The sequence below is a fragment of the Peromyscus eremicus genome, chromosome 9 (genome assembly GCF_949786415.1).
Source record: "Peromyscus eremicus chromosome 9, PerEre_H2_v1, whole genome shotgun sequence".
Lineage (NCBI taxonomy): Eukaryota > Metazoa > Chordata > Mammalia > Rodentia > Cricetidae > Peromyscus > Peromyscus eremicus.
Genome location: NC_081425.1, coordinates 52966256 through 52985169, shown reverse-complemented (window position 1 = coordinate 52985169; position 18914 = coordinate 52966256). Strand labels below are relative to the sequence as shown.

Below are 18914 nucleotides of genomic sequence, written 5' to 3'. Positions count from 1 at the left end.
AGTCTTTGGTCATACAAAGTAAGTTTTGAGTGTCCATAGTTTTCACACCCAGAATGTAACAAGGATGGTTAGGAGGGATATGTTTAGAAGAACAAAATATTGTGTATCAATCAAGAATCTCTAAACATGAAATGCCCAAATAGTTTGAGATATGCCTCCATGACATCCAGTATAACCATATTGTAGGAGAATGTGATGCCATAAGAAGACAATTGTGGGCCGCGGCAGCCATCTTCCAGTAACTCGCCAAAATGACGAACACAAGGGGAAAGAGGAGGGGGACCCGCTATATGTTCTCCAGGCCTTTTAGGAAACATGGAGTTGTTCCTTTGGCTACTTACATGCGAATCTACAAGAAAGGTGATATTGTAGACATCAAGGGAATGGGCACTGTTCAAAAAGGAATGCCTCATAAGTGTTACCATGGCAAAACCGGAAGAGTCTACAATGTCACCCAGCATGCCGTGGGCATCATTGTAAACAAGCAAGTTAAGGGCAAGAGCCTTGCCAAGAGAATCAACGTGCGGATTGAGCACATCAAGCACTCTAAGAGCCGAGACAGCTTCCTGAAGCGGGTGAAGGAGAAGGACCAGAAGAAAAAGGAAGCCAAGGAGAAGGGCACCTGGGTTCAGCGGAAGTGCCAGCCCGCTCCACCCAGAGAAGCACACTTTGTGAGGACTAACGGGAAGGAGCCTGAGCTGCTGGAGCCCATTCCGTACGAATTCATGGCCTAATGTACAAAAAGAAATAAAGGACCTGGACTGTAAAAAAAAAAAAAAAAAAAAAAAAAAAAAAAAAAAAAAAAGACAATTGTGACATATTGCCAAGAAAATAAATCAATGCGGAAATATTGCAACAGTATAATATTTCTAATAAAATAAGTATTTCAGAAACCTAGGGATTAAAATAAAATATGATCATGGACTTCTTTGGATGACCAGATTCATGTGGTTTTTTTTCTTTAGTCTCTCTATATATTTGCACTTATCAATACTTTTCAAATTTTCTGCACCAAACACTTTGATAATAAGAAAAGCAGAATAACAGGACTATAAATTAGTATAAAAATTGCTTCTTTTCTATGGGGAGTGGTTTTGCACATGAGCCTTCCAGTGTGCTATGAAGCCGTTCAAGCTGTGTGTTGTGTAATTCCAATAAAGAACTGAAAGGTAAACCAATCGTGAAAACACTCCCCCTTCCCAAGTGCAGGGAAGGTATAAGCCATCTTCTCATGACACCAGCAAGGACACTGACCTCTTCACTTGACCCTCTGTTTTGTTGAAAAAAAAAGAAAAAAAAAAAAACCACCTCAGTGGCTGCAAAACCCTTTGTGAAGACAGTAAACCTGTAAACCTCTCAAAGAAAGGCCTCTTGTCTGCATCCAAAGGCAATCTGCCTTCATCTGACTCCTGGCCAGTTAAGTGAAAAGGGTAACCAGAGACAAGGGACAAGGCTACCAAAAGGAACGATGATTGATAAGTAAATAAAATAGTCACTAACCTACTTCTCTAGGTCTGGAGAAGGTATTTCCATGAGTGGGGCTGATCAAAGAATCAACATCGAATTCAAAATTGGACAATTCAAAATGAGACAAAAGTAATGATATAGAATGAACATGGAGATGTTATTAAAAATGAAACACAAACCATGGGTGGGTGTGATATACCTAAGGACAAGCTGCTCCTTGGCTAGACCTGAGTTCTCCCATCCCTAGGTGTTTTTGTTCATTGCAAATGTCTCCCTGGTCACAGATGCTTGTAACCTACACTGGCCAAGAAATGGCTTCTATCTTTTCTTCTTCATTTCGTCCACTGTTTCACATGTAGCAAGTCCTTGACAAACATATATTCGATTAATTTCTCATGAAAATGTGAGAAGAGACCACGATGATCCTTCCTTTCAGAGTTCACGTGTTAAAAGGTTCCAGCAGAGGTCAGTGTCCCACAACTGATTCAAGGATGCAGAATAGCCCCCACTTCCCCACCCTCATCACCCCCAAAGCTTCCCCATCTAGAGCTTGGGGCAATGGGAAAAGTCCAGGAAACAAACGCCATTCCAGGACGACATGGTGCAATTTGTTAAACCTCTCCAAAGTTCACATTCCTTGTCTATAAGAAGTGGCCACAGAATGATCAAAAGGTTTTTAAGCAATGTTGTGTGATGGAATCCAGCCACCCCTGGTGCTAAGTGCATGCCACTTGGTGTCACTTCCTTGCTTTTCCCTTCTTTACTAGTCTTTCTCCATCTCATAGTGAGAGGTAAAACTGTTTCCCCAACTGTAGTGGGTAGCCATTCCAGCTTTGATCTGGAAGTTCTAAGCCCCATTGAGACTACGGTAACTGCCACGCCTACAAGGCGGGGCCAAGGGAGGCGCCTAGAGACCTGGGATCAGGATGGGCCAGCGCTCTCTCTCTGTTCCTGGACCCTGGACAGTGGAGGTGGGACAAGCAGAGCTCCAGAGAACACCGCTGGACTGCGATACACCTTCTCCAGACTCCGCGACCTACCTATCCCTTAATTTGTAAGTTACGACATTAAATAAATCTCCTTTTAACTACGTGGAGTGGCCTTAATAATTTCACCAATACCCAACAAGAGGTCCTCCTGAATGGTTTAAGTTCATAGTGAATTAGAACTTAGCAACTTTCTCCAAAACTGCTTCAAAAAACAAGATAAAGCCAGGGCCAGAGAGATGGCTCAGCAAGAAAAGGTGCTTGCCTCCAAGCCTGAGGACCTGAGTTCAATCCCCAGGACTCACATGGTAGAAAGAGAGAACCGACTCCTGTAAGTTGTCCTCTGACCACAAGGGCATACACACACATACACACTAATAACAATAAACTACATTTAAGATGTAAAAAAAAAAATTTCAATTCCTGAAAAATAATAAAAGAATATGAGGAGAGATTACAGCAGAACAAAAACCTAGTGAATGACAGGAATAGGTACAATAAAAACTAAATCAATACCATCGCCCAGTGTTAGTTCCCAAAGCACCAAAAATAGGCAAAAATAGACTCAATGCTGTAGACAGTAGGCCCACACACTTGTAAACCATGTAAAGTAAGTTCAAAGGCCAAAAAAAGAAATAGGTGACGAGAGCCCTGAAACCTGTCCCAGATCCCCTCACACAAGCCCCACAGAAGCAGTGCAGCATGCCTGGTTAGGGCCATGTTAAAGGACATAGACAGCTGGACTCAAATCGCCCTCCTGCTCCCAAAACTGTAGGACATTCCATAACAGGTTGCCTCATCCTCAGAAGCCTCATTCCTCCCGCCGGTAAATGGGAGTACCAGTGAGTTACTGATGCAGATTCAGGACAATGGCTGGCAATATCCATTTTTGGAAAGTGTGATAGGGGTTCTCTATTAATTATCACGTGCAATGTGTAAAGAGAGACACTTCATATCTAGCCGTAAGTTTCCTCAGCTAAGGCAGGCCAGTAGAAAATTGGAAGATAACCTCCTGGGCCCTTCCAAAGATTCCTCTGCTCTGAGAAGGAGCCTGGCCTGGTGAACTCAGTGTCACAGCCATAGCCTAAGACTGCCAGCTGCTTCTCATACAAAGTGATAGGACCACAGCAAAAGAATCTGTGAGAGGAGATTTCATCAGGGCCTGATTGGAAGGCAAGCCTCGGCCAAGATCATTGGAAAACAAACTATGACTTCCTGTGTCTCCTCTCTCTCTCTCTCTCTCTCTCTCTCTCTCTCTCTCTCTCTCTCTCTCTCTCTCTCTCGTCATTGTTGGGGTGTTTTTTTGTTTTGTTTTTGTTTTTGTTTCAGGTCGAGAAAAGAGAAAGCTACCAAATGGGTACCATCTTCAGGTGCTTCCGAGGGATCACACATCTCCCCAGAAATGCTATTTGAAGTGATGTAAGTGTGGAAGAGTTGGAGCCCCAGGGATTAAATTTCTGCTGAAATGCATATGGTTTTGGAGGGGAGGGAAGGAAATGAGCTTTTGACCCAGGGAATGCAAAGCCTTCTGGGAAATGCTTCTAGGCCTGATACGGAGAGTATCGGATGCCACTGGCCATTCACTACTCCCATCATATTGTAAGGTAGCAGGAGATCACACCTGGCTGGCAGGCCTGGCTGGGGGTTGGGGAGAAAAGGGACACCTGCCCCAGCCCGTCTTACATACACACGCGCACATTCCTAGGCCTGGGAACCTTTTTCCACCACAAAGACATGTTTTATGACTATGTTTGTATTTTTATGACTGAACAATCTCACATTCTTCTGAGAGGAAGTAGGAGCTAAGTGAGCTAGGAGATGCGACACCTGGGTCCTGCCAGCCTGGTCCCCTTGGAGCTCAGATGACCCACTCAGCTTGCCGCAAGGGCCCAGACATCTTCTGCCCTGCCAGCCACCTGCTTGCTATAAGGGCAACAGATAAAGTTTGTGAGAAGAAAAATCTGAAAAGCCCAGCCCTCTGCCTCGCTGAGCCCCTGTATTTACAGGCGTTAAAAAGCTCAACACAGTATTCTCCCACAACATCCAAAGAAGTTTTTTATGAAGTGCAGAGAACCATACAAATGTGACATTAATAGTCTCACCTGTAATATTTCATTCACATTCAGACACATGTTGGTTTAAGGAGAGTGTGTGTGTGTGTGTGTGTGTGTGTGTGTGTGTGTGTCTGGTGTGTGCATGATGATTTTGCTTAGGGCAGGAAGGTCTGAACGAATGAAGTGCCATCACCACCATCTCTAAATGTGCGGAGGAAAACGAGGTAAGCACCTAAAATGATAGTCCCAGTAGGTGACATGGGATGTCCCAGGCAAGGCTTAGGATCATAGACCAACAGAAAACACCGTGGAAGGATAAACTGTGATGACTGTGAAGGACGAGTCATGTGGGTCTTCAGCAAACAGCAAGAAGAACCAGGGAGCAGCATAGAACTGGACAAGGTCCTACCTTGGTCTTCTCCATCACAGGACAAGTTCTCAGTACCCTTCCCACCACATCTCCTCCAATTACAAGAGGACACCATGGGAGGGAAGTTTCCTGACATCAGAGAGGCTCAGAATCCCTCACCAGACTACAACAGCAGGAAATTCTGAAGGAAAAGGAAAAGTAGGGTAGGGGAAAGAGAAGAACTTGTGAGGTTCTGTGCAAGAAGCAGACAAGCCCAAAGACTATATTCCTCAGCCAACACCGATGAAATGTTGCCCTCTCCAAACTTGGCAGACAGCATCGGAGTCATTCCCTAGACAGATTTAACAAAGATGCTCTGGAAACAGGACCAGTGAGCATAAGCAGGGGTAAGGAAGAGTCTGGAAGACAGGGGTGCTCAACCTCAGTTAGCTAACTCTCCCACCCAAGGCTGAAAACCAAAGAGTTCCTCTCTAAGAAATAAGATAGGCCTAAGGAGATATTACAAAGAAGAGCTATAGATGTTGATGTTTGGTTCCTAACACATGATCCAGATTACCTGAGCATTCTGCATACACTAAGGTCCAGCCAGCCACACACAGCCTCTGATCAGCCTTTGTAATGCCTGAGCTTTGAGGAAATCCTATAACCTAAGAGATAGTATCACCAGGAAGAAAAACTAAACATGTTTAATATAACAGATATGATAATGCTTGGGGCTTGATTCAGATCTATACAATAAGAATTAAGAAAGAAGAGGCAGAAAGAGGCCTTGAAAATTTAAAAATATACCAGCAGAATTATTTAAGCTGAAAGAATTAGGATAGAAAGCTAAGTCTCATGTCAATAAAACAGGAAGAATAAATAAACTCAAGGTGCGGAGCTAAGACAATCAATACAATCAATCCAAGAGGTTAAAAAGACAGAGTAGGAATTCTAGAAATGGGAACAAAGGAAATGAGAGGATTGGATTAGCACAGTTGGAAAGAGAAGAAATCCTCTTCTAAAAGGAAACATTCTCCCTGAAAGCACCTGGTGTGAAATCTCTTAATATCAGAGGAACTTCTAAAATTCTGGCAAGAGTGGAGGCAGAAGGGCCAGGTGATTCATGGAACTGGGGTCTCTCATTCTGCTAATGTGAGTTTTCAGTGAGAGGAAATCTGACCAGTTTCTGCTATTTTCAAAGACTATTTTGCAAGCCCTTCTTCTCGGGATCCTGTAAAGAGGAATGGGAGATGGAGAATAGAAAAGGAAGAGACGGGGGAGCAACAAGATGGCTCAGCAGGTAGAGATGCTTGCTGCCAAGCCTAGTGACCTGAGTTTGTCCTCAGGACCCACATGGTGGGAGGAGAGGACTGACTCCAGAAAGTTGTCCTCTGCCCTCCATGTGCCATGGCACCTGCAGGTGAGCACACACACACACACACACACACACACACACACACACACACACGTAATTTAAAGTTGTTAAAAGTAAAGGGTGGAAGACAGAAAGCCATGTGTTCAGGCTCCGTGCCATGAGCTAGACTCTGTGGAAAGCATCATTCAGGCATTATCACCCTGGTCTCCATGGTAACCCTGTATATCAGGTATGACTTTTAAACCTGGAGATATCAACTCTCGAAGCAACAGAGTTACTTTCCCTGAGATCACATTAAAGCCCCCAAGGTCACCCTGCTGTGCTGTCTGTTCTGTCATCCCCTCTACCTGGCATGGAGAAAGTGGTCACACAGGTCACACAGAGATTTCCTGCTGACAACCTTGACGGAGGAAGAGTCTCCGAGGACCTGATGGGAATGATAAAAAGGGTTAGGCCTTCTTATTTTCTTTTTTACTGAAAAGCTTCATGGAAGTTGTGATGCCTCAGTTACATAAATGCTGAGGGGAGGGCCGGGGAGATGGCTCAGCAGGTAAAGGGGCTTGCAGCTCAAGTCTGAGTGCACATAAAGGTGAAAAGAGAGAACCAACTCCAGGAAGTTGTCCTCTGACTGCCACACACGCTCCATGAATCACATACACCCACACTCACACCTCTCTCTCTCTCTCTCTCTCTCTCTCTCTCTCTCTCTCTCTCTCTCACACACACACACACACACACACACACACACACACACACACACGTGTGCGCACACACACATGCACAAACCAATAGTAATAATAAAATTTTTAAATTAATGTTGAGTTGGGTTTTTATGACTTATTTTCCCAGAGTCCTCTTAAAATATTCCTTTTACAGTTCTTATTTTACAAAGGACAAATACAGGCTATGGGCAGCCCCTTGGACCCAAGTCTCCAGCTACCACATTCTTTCTCCCTCCCTCTCACTGGGTACCTCAGAGACACTTGGCTGTGCTTAATTGCTCCGGAACATGAAGATGGGTTCTGTCATTGCTCATGTTGAGAAAGAGAAGAGCCCGGGACAACACTGGCTGCAGAAAGAAATCACTAGCAGTATAGCATGGTTCCAGAAAATTCCTGGGCAGGGGGAGGGGGTCGGGGAGAGGCAGGCAAAGGTTGTGGTCAGCTGTCTTACTCCTGCTGGCCTGAAATTTTAAGCTGGGGGAGGGGACGGCCAGGCAAAGCATTTCAGGCAGACTGAGCTGAGCAGGACTCTCTGAGAGAACAAAAGTCCCTGCCAGACAATCCTCCCATTTAAACCAGATCTGCCAAACCAGGCTCCTTCCCTCCAGTTCCAATTAACAGCCACCCTCTCAGCCCCAGACATGCTGAATCACCCTCCAGTGCCACAGTGATGCCTCATAAAGCTTTGTGCTCATCTAATCCTCTAATAGCCTGGGGTGGTATTAGTGTCACAGTAGCAAACTGGAGCTTTATTATTTCACTGTAAGGAAGTCAGCAAGCAGCCTTGCTGAAGGAACCACAGACCATCTGTTAACCCTTTCTGATCTCAACTCGCACCACTGACCGAGGAAAATCAGACTTCTCATGAACAAAGTACCTGTGGATATATCTCCCTGAAGCCTCAGACACAGTGTGAGAACAGTGGTCCAGGGGTCTTCAGAGGACTCTGTGTGGGCTCCCAAACCCAAAGATGTTCAAGTCATTTATATATGCTGAATAATATTTGCATAAAACTTCTGCATATCATCCCATGTGCTCCAGCCATCTCCAGAGAACGTATAACACCTCATACAATGAAAAGACCACAGAAATAGCCAGCACACTATTGTTCAGGAAATAATGACAAGAAGAAAGTCAGCACATGCTCCAGTCAGGAACAATTTTTCTCAAGAACTTTTAATCCTGGTCAGTTCAAGCACAGAGGCAGACCAGGCAGACAGAGAAGGCGGTCTACCCAGTCACTCACCCAACAGGCACACTGTGAATGCATCCAAGGTACTCCTAGCTCTAGGCTAGGGAGATGTGCAGTCCTGAGCTTGGATCCCCAGTCTCCCCATAACCAGGGGTAGATCCAGGTGTGGAAATAGGAAACAGCAAGATTATCGTGACTTGCTGGTTGTCAGCCTAGGTAAAATACGACAAGTTCCAGGTTCTGTTACAGACCCTGACTCAAGGGAATAACGTGGAGAGTGATAGAGGGTGACAGCCAACATTCTTCTCTGACCTCCAGGTGTACACAAATGTGTGCATGTACGTATACATACACACACACACACACACACACACACATACACACACACACACACACACACACACACACACACACACACACACACACTACCTGACTACCACTTTCCATTTGGGTGATCTGGGAAAAGTCCTTTTATCTCTGTGAGTCCATGGTTTGCCACCTGAGCCATAGTCCAAATCCTTCTCCTACATTACTAGACTTCCCACATTTGGGACAAGCACGGCATTTGTGTGCATGGAGGAAGCAGTCACACGCACTGTGTCTTTGCTTCCTTGATTCACTTTAGTATTGCCATTTCCTTTTGTTCCTTGTGCAAAACCTTCTGGGAGGGGGAAGAAAAGCATGTTGACTGCTGGATAAACCTCCTTGATCTGAATATGACACAGCCTAGGGGGCTTTGATGAACCCAGAACTCTGCGTAATTGAAGTATTCTAATGGCACTCAACCCTGGCATTTTGTGCATGTTGGGGCATGGGGATCAAGGGGACTTAGAAATAAAAACTGAGAAAACCTGTTCCCAAGTGTCATCATCTCCATGTGCCTGGAGACAGTAGATGATTTTGCCAAGTATGCTAGTTTGGTGGAGAAATGCAGGGTGACTGCTCCAAGGAAAAGGTGAATAAATGGTCTACTCACCCCAGACAGGACATCAATAACAGACCAGAGTGCGAAAACTCCACCCAAATCTAGTCCTGAAGCAATGGACTGCCGCAGTCACTTCCAGGAGCATGGAGGACAAATGGGCAGCTGCCTCCCTGAGAAGCTCAGCATGGGCTGTGTCTCAGGAAGGCTGTGTCTCTTCAGGGGGCACTCCCTGCACAACCCACCATCAACTCCCCCAGGGTCCCTCCCTGTCCACTGCTTGCTCTTACAACATTAGGGATCTGTGGGGGTAACTCTTGTAACTTCCCTGGCTCCCTGAATCTTGTACATTTTGTTGACTTCCTGAGTCATATGAGCATCCTGCCTACAGAAGGGAATGCTTCAGTCTGGAGGAAACAGCCCTGCAGCAACTGTTTAATGTTGCAAATGAGTCGTCATCATCGTGGCAGGACAAATGTAGCCTGCATAATACCTGCATGCAATGTGAAGCAACAGAGAAACTAAATCCCTCGGGCCCCACCATTCAAGTGATGGTGCAACTTGGTAAAGAAAGCCATGCTGCAAAGTGCATGGAGTGTCGGTGGGGGAGGTTCAAAACAAAGGACTCTTCTTCACATCTTACTCATCCACAGAATATCTGCTTTCAACCAAAAGCAAGAACAAGAACGTTCTCCCGCTGAGATTCTGTCACAGAATGCAGAGTAAATGAAAGAAACGTCTCTCCTGAGTCACTGGCACTGTGGCAGATATTTGATAAGACTGGGGAAGAACCGGATGGCCCTGGGCCCAGTATTGCACCTGCAGAGCAAAGCGCTGAGCATTAGCCTGGCTGCCAGTAACAGCTAACTCACACTGACATCCTGCAGAACGTAAGCACACAGCTGTCCCGGCGACTCCTCCCTGTTACTCCATAGGTGTAACTCTATTCTTATATCTGCTTCTGAGATGAAGACATGCAGAGAATCACATGCCCAAGGTCACGGAGTTCATACAACACAGACCCGAATTCAAACCCAGGTGGCCTGATTTCAAAGCTGTCATTTTAATTATCTCTGAACTTTAAGTGTGAAATTTAAAAAAACAGCATATCAGGAGGCACTTTAAATAAGAACCTCAATCAAGGGGGATAGAGCGACGGCTCAGTGCTAAGAACACATACTGCTCTTTCAGAGGACTTGAGTTTGGTTCCTAGCACCCTCCTGGGTGGCTTATAACTCCAGCTTCAGAAAATTCAGCACCCACTTCTGGCCTCTGTAAACACTGCACTCACCCACACAGGCCCCCGCCCCCCAATACACATAATTTAAAATAATTTTTAAATCTTAATTAAAGCATACATCCTCAGGTAGACTTGAATAAGACCCAGAATATCTGTTGTAGACTCTACAAAACAGAGGATTCAATAGAACCTAAGAAAGAATGAAGAGGAAGCATGAAAGGCCAGGGCACACCCATTTTCTTTATCACACTCCAGGTTTCTTTACTCTCTTGCATGAGATAGCAGAACCATATTATATAGTTTGTGGCTGTATGTATAGCTCTCTTTGCTAAGTTAACTGTACATTTAATATGAATTCAGCCGTTCCCAATAAACCCTTTTATGATGTTACCTTAAAACCATAAAGAATTACAGGTATAATGAATTACACAGAGTGTTTCAGGGCTCTCCTCTGTGTTTACAGAAACTTGGTGCCAGAAGCTCAAATAGTAAAACAGATTCTGAAGAACTCATTAAATGCACAAGGTAATGTCAACCCCCTTCCTGCTCCAAGCTGTCCTAGAGCAGAGACAAGGGCTTGGAAACCAGGAGAAGTTTCAGAGCCAGGGTTGATTAATATATGAGAAAAATACATGCTTCAAAATTCCAAGTCTTGCTTATCCATTCTGACCAAATAGTAGGAGTGTGTGTTTTACATACCCTAGAGAGCTGGGAAGACAGGGAAAGTCCAGGGCCACCTGACAAGATGCCAGAGATGTGTACAAACTGGTAGACACGTGGGTATTGATAACCATGATGAGTTTCTCAAGGCTCAGCGTCAACTAGCTTGAGTGTAAGGCACTGTCGGGCAAGAGTCTTCTAGGCACATGCAAATTTTATGGGTTTGTCTCTAGATCTACCAGGTTATTATTATGGAAGCCGAGAGAGGTCTCCTCCTAACTCAGATCTTTCTCTGAATGTCCACAAATTACCAAGATATTATGAGGATCTAATGTTTTCCCAAGCACATAACTGATAAGGGAATCTTCGGTCATATACAAAACTAAATAATGGTTCTTTTGTAACCTTAGAGAATTTCTACAGCTTCCCAAAAGATCCAATTCACAGTCAGAGAGGGGAAAGGAACACAGTGTGTGGCAGTGTGTCAAGCTCCTGGCCTCTGAATCACAGTGGGGTCCAGTTGCCTACTGTCTGCTAAGAAAGAAAGCGAAAGCAGGGGATTCTCACCAGAGTCAGGTTCCTGGAATGACTTAATAGTAAGGGCCTCCTAAACTAGACCTGCTATCTTCCTCCTGAGGTATCTTCACGCTGATTAACCCCAATAGCTGGATCCCAACAGCTGGAAAACATTCCTTCCTCCTATGCACTGGCCTAGCACTTAATGTCTACAACACTTTTGTCATTTTTAACATGCCATATTGGGTGAGGTGATAATTTTAAGTGTATTTTTTTCCTTGTTTTCTTTTCAAAATTCTAGAAGACAGGAGAACGGCTTGGTGGTGATACTTGCTGCGTTAGCATGAACGTCTGAGAATGGATCCCCAGCATACCCAGATAAAAAGCATATATCTGTGATTCTAGCATTGGGGGCAGGGGCAGAGAGGAGGATGGAGACAGATAGATACCCAGAACTGGACTAGCCAGTCAGTGAGATCCAAATTCAGTAAAAGACCATGTCTCAAAACATATGGTGGAGAGCAGTAGAGGAAGATACATGATATTGACCTCTGACCTCCAAATGTGTATACACATGCTCACACATGATCATGTATGCACACATATACCACACAGAAAAAAATAAATAGGACCAAGGAGACGGCTCAGTGGGTAAGGTTCATGCTATGAAAGTATGGAGAGTAGAATTCAGATTCCAAGAACCCACATAAAAGTAAAAGCATAGCAGCTGACTATAACTTCAGCATTTGAGAGACAGAGACAGGGGCATGCCCCCATCACCCAGGGCAAGCTGGCTAGCTGGACTAGCTGGAATTGGTGGGTTCTGGGTTCAGCAAAAGGCCCCTGCCTCAATTAGTAAAATGAAGAGTGATCAAGGAAGACATAAACTTCAGGCCTCTACACACCCATACACAAGTGCATGCATGCCCCAACACACACATGCATATCACACATACACACGTGCAAAATTAAAAATAACTAATAGCTAATAAAGGATTTTCTAAGTTATTTGAGGAACAGATGTGTATATTCAGTTCCAAAGCAGCTGAGAGGAAGCAAGTATCCAGATGTTCCACCAACATTGGTTGAGTGATTGTCCAGTGAGGAATATTGCCCAACTACCCACAGATGGGATTTGTCTAGAGATGGGAATTTAGAGACGTCATAATGGCCTGTAATGGAAGAGTCATCTATTCCTCTACTGGACACACGTCATCATTTTGTTTGTGCCCCACTCAGCAAAGTCTGCTTTCATATTGGGAAGAACATGGCCAGTACAACAGAGCAGAAGGAATCACTCTTCCTAACGAGCCTCGTTTCTTATTCACAGCACCAGCATTATCATATGGTATATCTATTTGTCTATGTGTTTCCCTGCCTCAACCGTAACATGCTGACAGGTCAAATCATTCACCACAGCCCTGTCTATTTCTCCTAAATGTCTATATGACTACCCCAGTTCCATTCTGATGTTATAAAATATCCTGACATAAAGCGCACTCAGGGATAGAAGGTTTGTTTATTTGACTTGCAATTCCAGGTTACAGGCCATCACTGGGGGGAAGTCAGGGCATGAACCTAAAGCATCACACCCACAGTCAGGAGGAGAGAGAGAATAAATGTAAGGATCCTTTCTTGCTATTCTACATGGAATTGCCTCTGACTGAGGAATTCATTCATTTCACAGCCAAAGCAACACAACAGGAACCACGAATGATGCTGCTTGCTCTCAGGCAAACAAACAGGCTCACATTCAGCTAGCTTTCTTATATATATAGTTCAGGATCACCTGCCTAGGGGATGGTACCACCCGCAGTGAATGGATCCTTCCCATATCAATTATCAATCAAGAAAATCACACACACACATGCTCACAGGCCAATCCGACCTAGGCAAGTCTTCAAACGAAATTCTCTTCCCAGATGATTTTAAGTTGTGTTGACAATTAAAGTTAACCAAGACAGTTACTTATGACTTAGACATGTTATATTTCAAATACGTAATTTTTACTTCATCTTGTCCTATTTTATTTCACAAAATTAGTGAACATGGACTCCTCTCTAGTAGAAGTGGTACCAATCTAAACTCTCCCATAATTTAGCATGGATGCGGAGAATACCTGACCAGGAAAAATCTGTTTATTTACAAACTTTGTGTCCATATTTTATCTAGCAAGTTTTTTTTTTTTTTTTTTGCTTTTAAGGCTGATTTTCTGATTCATCCAGTACCTAACCTCTGGATATTCTTACCACACAAGGGCCTCTGATGGGTCCTGTTTTTCAATATCCTATTTTTGTAATTCACCAGCTGGGTTTTCATTCTACCATTTACCTGCTAGCATAAAATTGTGCCCAAGAGCTCTGTCCTTTTGGCCTAGTGTGGCCTGGCAGAATAAGGCTCTAGTTACCCCTAAATATTGACCATCTAAGTGGCATGATAATTATCATCTTTGTTTGTTTGGTTTTTTTTGAGACAGGGTTTCTCTGTGTAGCTTTGCACCTTTCCTGGAACTCACTCTGTAGCCCAGAGAACTAGGCCTCGAACTCACAGAGATCCACCTGGGTCTGCCTCCTGAGTGCTGGGATTAAAGGCTTGTGCCACCAATGCCCGGCTGATAATTATCATTCTTTGTTATCATATTGTACAATTAATATACAACTAAGCTCTACAATGGTGGAAATCCACTACACCTGTACTATCCAATCTGGTAGCCACTAGCCACACATAGCCCTTGAATTCCAGGACTGACGCTGGAAATTGATGAATTTTTCATTTCATTTAAGTCTAATTAACTTATTTAGACTGCTGTAAAGGCAATGGCATCTGTATTGGTTAGTGGAAGGGAGAGACCAATGTGTCAACTACATAAAGACAATTTGGCAGAAGCTGTGTTCTAACACAAACAAGGCTCTGTGTAGTACGGGGTCACTTGCTGCTGGAGGCTGGGGAAAATTGGTGTGGCCACAGAACGACAACTTAGAGGACAAAGAACATCTCATCAGACTAAGAAAACACCGTGAATGACTGCTCTAGAGGAAAGATACATCAGTAAAACACAAGGGTCTCTGGAGAATGGATGAGAGAAGCAGCTGGAAAGACTGAGCTGAGCTAAAGAGTGCCAGAGATGTGCTAACAAACGTAGCATACACAAGCCGTGCCACTACTTAAGTTGCAGGAGAACTACTCAACTCATCAGCTGTACCAGCTGCCTTTCCAAAACCCACTAGCCACCTGTGACTATGGCTGCCCTGCTGGCTAACCACAGAAATCCCCACTGGTGGGGCTTTTCTAACAGGCTGGGCTGCTACAGGGTTTAGCATTTGTTTATTGCATTTTGTTTTGTTATCTTAGTAAATTCTGTTCTTACAAAATTTCACTCATGTAAACTAATGTCTTCTGGTCTTTTCTACCTTACCTATCCTCTCCTATAGCTTTTCTACCCTTATCAATGCCCTCTCCTCATCCCTACAAATTTCTTTCCCCTACTTGCAAATTTAGGTTTGGTAGTGTCCCATGGAGTTTATTTAGGACCATGTGACCCTGGTGGACTTTATGGGTAAAGAACTAGGCACCATGCCTCCCCTGCTCCAAGAATCTGTTGGTTGCCAACATTTCTCAGTGTGTAGCTGGTCTCATGAGTCCCCTCTTCTCCTTACCTAATTGGTAGGATGCCTGACTTCTGGGGACTTGGTGCTGCTGTGCTCTATGTCATGACTGTGTCCTGCTTAGATAGTATTAGCCAGCCCTCTCTCCATCGTGTGGCTCCTCCATTCCTTCCAGCCTTCTTCGCCAGTGCTCTCTGAGCTTTGGAGGGGTAGAATAAATGTCTTGTCTAGAGCTGAGCCCTCAAGCGATGAAATAGGCAAGCAGGAAACAAGAATCAGAGATTGAATAAAAGAAAAGTGATTGAGAAATGTATGTGCCTATTATTTAAGAAAGAGTTTGAAAAAGACAGGAACTAGACATGTGCCATTTCAGGAGTTGGAAAGGAAGCATTTCAAATGCTTTTTCTGGTCTTCTTCCCCTTTTAGCATGAAACGGCTTCACACTAACCCATAGTTAGCACATGTTCCTAGCTTTCAGTGGACTTGATTCAGGCAAGCAGTCTTTTATAGTGGAGTGTTGACTTTCAAGGACACACTAGATATTCTGAAGCTAAATACACCCTAGTTTCTGAGTAGGAATTGTGTCTTTAAATTCTATTTTGTTCTCCTACTTAGAGAAGCTAAGTCCAACAACACAGAATTCTGTCCCCTTTTTCTCCTCCCTTAAATGTAAAAGAGTATCTTGTACAGTGGGACACTATGGGACAGTGTCTTACATAGTGAGACCCTTGGGGTAGTGCCAAGGTATCAGTGAGGCTGTGGTGTCATTCCAAGAGCCAGTGATGAGCTAGAGAAGAAATTACTGAGACTTTCCAGTTGACACTTGTCTCTGTTTGTGTTAGATGACCCTGCTCCTTCCTAAAAGTAGTGATTGATCTGCAAACGTGAAAACTGAGTTAGCATCACCTCTGCAGAACCTCACTGTTGTTTACAATCGATTGAACCGTCCCCATGGCTTAGCTTCCACCAGTTAAGGATCAAAGGAGATGATTTATATAAATGTTTGGCAGCAAACGGAAGTTGCACTAAACTGTTCGAAGGGTTGAACAACTTTTAAACATCTTATGTTTTATCCTAGACCAACTATGTTCCCATTCACACTGACGATTGAGATTGCTGTTTACTTAGCAGGCATCAAAGACGCGACAAAGTGGGCCACATTCAATACTAGAGGCTTTCAGGGATGAGAGATGCCTCTTTTATCTGGGGAAGATTGTTGATAAAGCAGGAGAAAGTGGCCAAGTTCTTAAGTGTTGACCTCTGAGGTTCACAGCCCTTCAGGATCAGGTTTTACAAAATGGGGACTTTGCAGCACATCTGCCTGTGCAGCCAGAGGAAGCCTTTGTGTGGTTCAGATATGAGCATAGAGTCATGGAAAACTGTAACATTTTTACTGTATTAAAAAAGAAAAATCTGCCAGAACACTATGGATTTTTAGATCTGTGCATTTAGAAGGCATTTTCTTAAAATCCAAAGTAGACCTGCTACTTAGAGAGAAATGACCACCGATACTTGTTATGAATGTCTTTTCTTATGTGTTTTTTTTTTTAATAAAACCAACCAGTCATTGAAAGGTGGTCATGACTCAGTTAATCCCTGGAGGAAGATTACAAAATCTTGCATGAATCAAGTTTTATTTGAAGTGCACAATAGATGGTGTAAATTTCAATTTTGTGGTGTACAAAAATTCACTGATGTGGTTCAATATTCCCTATTGTGCTAATCATTCAGAACTATATTGTAGGGCTTTGGTGATGTAACTTTTCTCTAAAAGGTAGAGTAACTTTTCTCTAAAAGGGCTGTTAAAAATCCTTCTTTTTCCAACCACGAATCTGTATGAGGCTTTCATCAAATGTGCTTCAACACACACACTGTATTTCAGGAGCAGATAAGATAAAGCCAGTCTTCCATTAACCCCCCACGAAAGGATGTTGCAAAACGGAGTTGTCACTCTACTTATTAGACAGCACATTCTATAAATTCACTCTTTTTATTAAAATATGCTTTCCATTGGCCTAGACAATATCCCTCGGAGACAGCAAGTACTCTTAACCATTGATCATCTCTCCAACCCCAGGATGATAGGTGTTAGTACTGTACCATCCTCATCTGCAGCCTCTGGATGAGGGAGCCTGAGACAAGGTGAGCTCTCTCCCTAGGCTGTGTGCTCAGAAACCTCCAAGTAATACTGCATTTGTGGAGGAAGAAAATATTGAAAGTGATAGTTCAGGAGATCTTCATTCTGTGTTGTGAGAAAATCTCTGTCTCTGTCTTCTCTCTCTCTCTCTCTCTCTCTCTCTCTCTCTCTCTCTCTCTCTCTCTCTCTCTCTCTCTCTCTCTCTCTCTCTCCTCTCTCTGTCTCTCCCCCCTCCTTCCCTCTTTGGCTTTCATTCTGATAAAATGTTGCATTGTTACAAGACCCTGTTAGCCTCAGAGCCAGTATTAGCTGATTCACAGTTGAACAAGATGAGACATTTTTGATACACCCATATGGGGCTCTGGCAGGTCTCCAAATACACTGTTGAAGGATGTGGATTCCATACAAAGGACACAAAGGGAGTCTTATACTAATAACTGCCTTTGTCTCTACAAGGTATGTTGAATGTCCAGCACCCTGGTGGGGACATGACCCCATTGTTTGGATGGAGCAGAACTAATGGGAACTCTAAAGCCAAGCCATGCTGCTGCAGCAATGAGTGGTTTTCCAGGGAGTCTGCTCCAAGGGCCTGTGATTACGATCTGTCTCCAAGAGCCCCTCGGGAAGGGCGCCATTTCTCATGTGGCATTTTCCAACTCAGGAACACAGCCCCTTCTTAGCTCGGTCACCCTGACCCTTCTCCCCCATCCCTTAAGGAAACTACTCTTGTAGGCTTTGGCACCTCGGCTGGGATGGTGCTCAAAGCCTGACAAGTATCCCAGTTTTATTGCCTCATTGATCAATTTGATACTTAGAAAAAACAAATTAAATTTGAGATACCTCATCCAGTTGGGGCAAAGAGGAATTTATCAAAGGACTGCTCCGATTAAGCAATCGGATTCTAAATTTTAAAACTTACCTCCATCAATCCACTTTTCTGAACCTCTAGATGAGTTTTCCAAAGGTTCTGCCTAGCCCAACTCTCTGACACAAGTAGAATGTTCTGCCTTTCAAAATGTTCCTACTGGTGAACTTAGCCACTTTTTAAGTTTATAGCCGAACGTGGATGTGTGGCCTCTTTGGAAGCCGTACCTTGTTAAAACAGAATGTGCAATGCCTTCCACTCTCTACCCCACTGTGCTGTACCCTCAATGTATCAAAGGTTCTCTCGGAATGAACTGTTAGCTAGCACTTTTCTCATCTAGTTTCCTTGGCAAGACAGTTCTGAATTTGCCAGGGGATAGAACGCTGCATCTGAGGAAAGGTCAAAGAGGCTTTAGGACAAGGACCATCTCGGACACAGGGAATGGTACTCTCATTTGGGCCTCTAAGCACTAAGGGTTAACAAAGTAATCAGATACTATAGGGCTCCATTCTGGACCATCCCTCAATTCAGGGGAGTCTGAGAGAATAAAGGACAAAATAGGAACCAGGAGAGCTCAGCAAAGTGTGGCCATGGTCAGGAGAAAGGGCGAAGGTCACTTTTCCCACACAAGTTTCACATTGAAGTGTTCAGATTATAGCACACACTGCCTTAAGACTAGTATACATACATGGTGAGACCATACCTCAATCCCCAGTACCAAAGTAATTAGTACATAGGTGGAATAAGGGACAGAGTCCATGCATTTTCTTATATGTTAGATCTAGGTTTAAATTTATACATATATGTGCATATGTATGTAT

At 43.9% G+C, this 18914-nt stretch overlaps 1 protein-coding gene across 1 annotated transcript; it reads left to right on the top strand.

Moving 5' to 3' along the window:
• The first annotated feature begins 227 nt into the window (after window positions 1-227).
• On the top strand, window positions 228-772 carry LOC131919926 (large ribosomal subunit protein eL21-like). Its single transcript, XM_059274358.1, has one exon. The coding sequence runs from the start codon at window positions 252-254 to the stop codon at window positions 732-734; it is 483 nt and encodes a 160-aa protein (XP_059130341.1). The 5' UTR covers window positions 228-251; the 3' UTR covers window positions 735-772.
• The last annotated feature ends 18142 nt before the right edge of the window (window positions 773-18914 follow it).

Bases quoted from the DNA above. Each gene is read 5' to 3' on its own strand.
- LOC131919926 (XM_059274358.1), top strand. From the start codon at position 252: ATGACGAACACAAGGGGAAAGAGGAGGGGGACCCGCTATATGTTCTCC.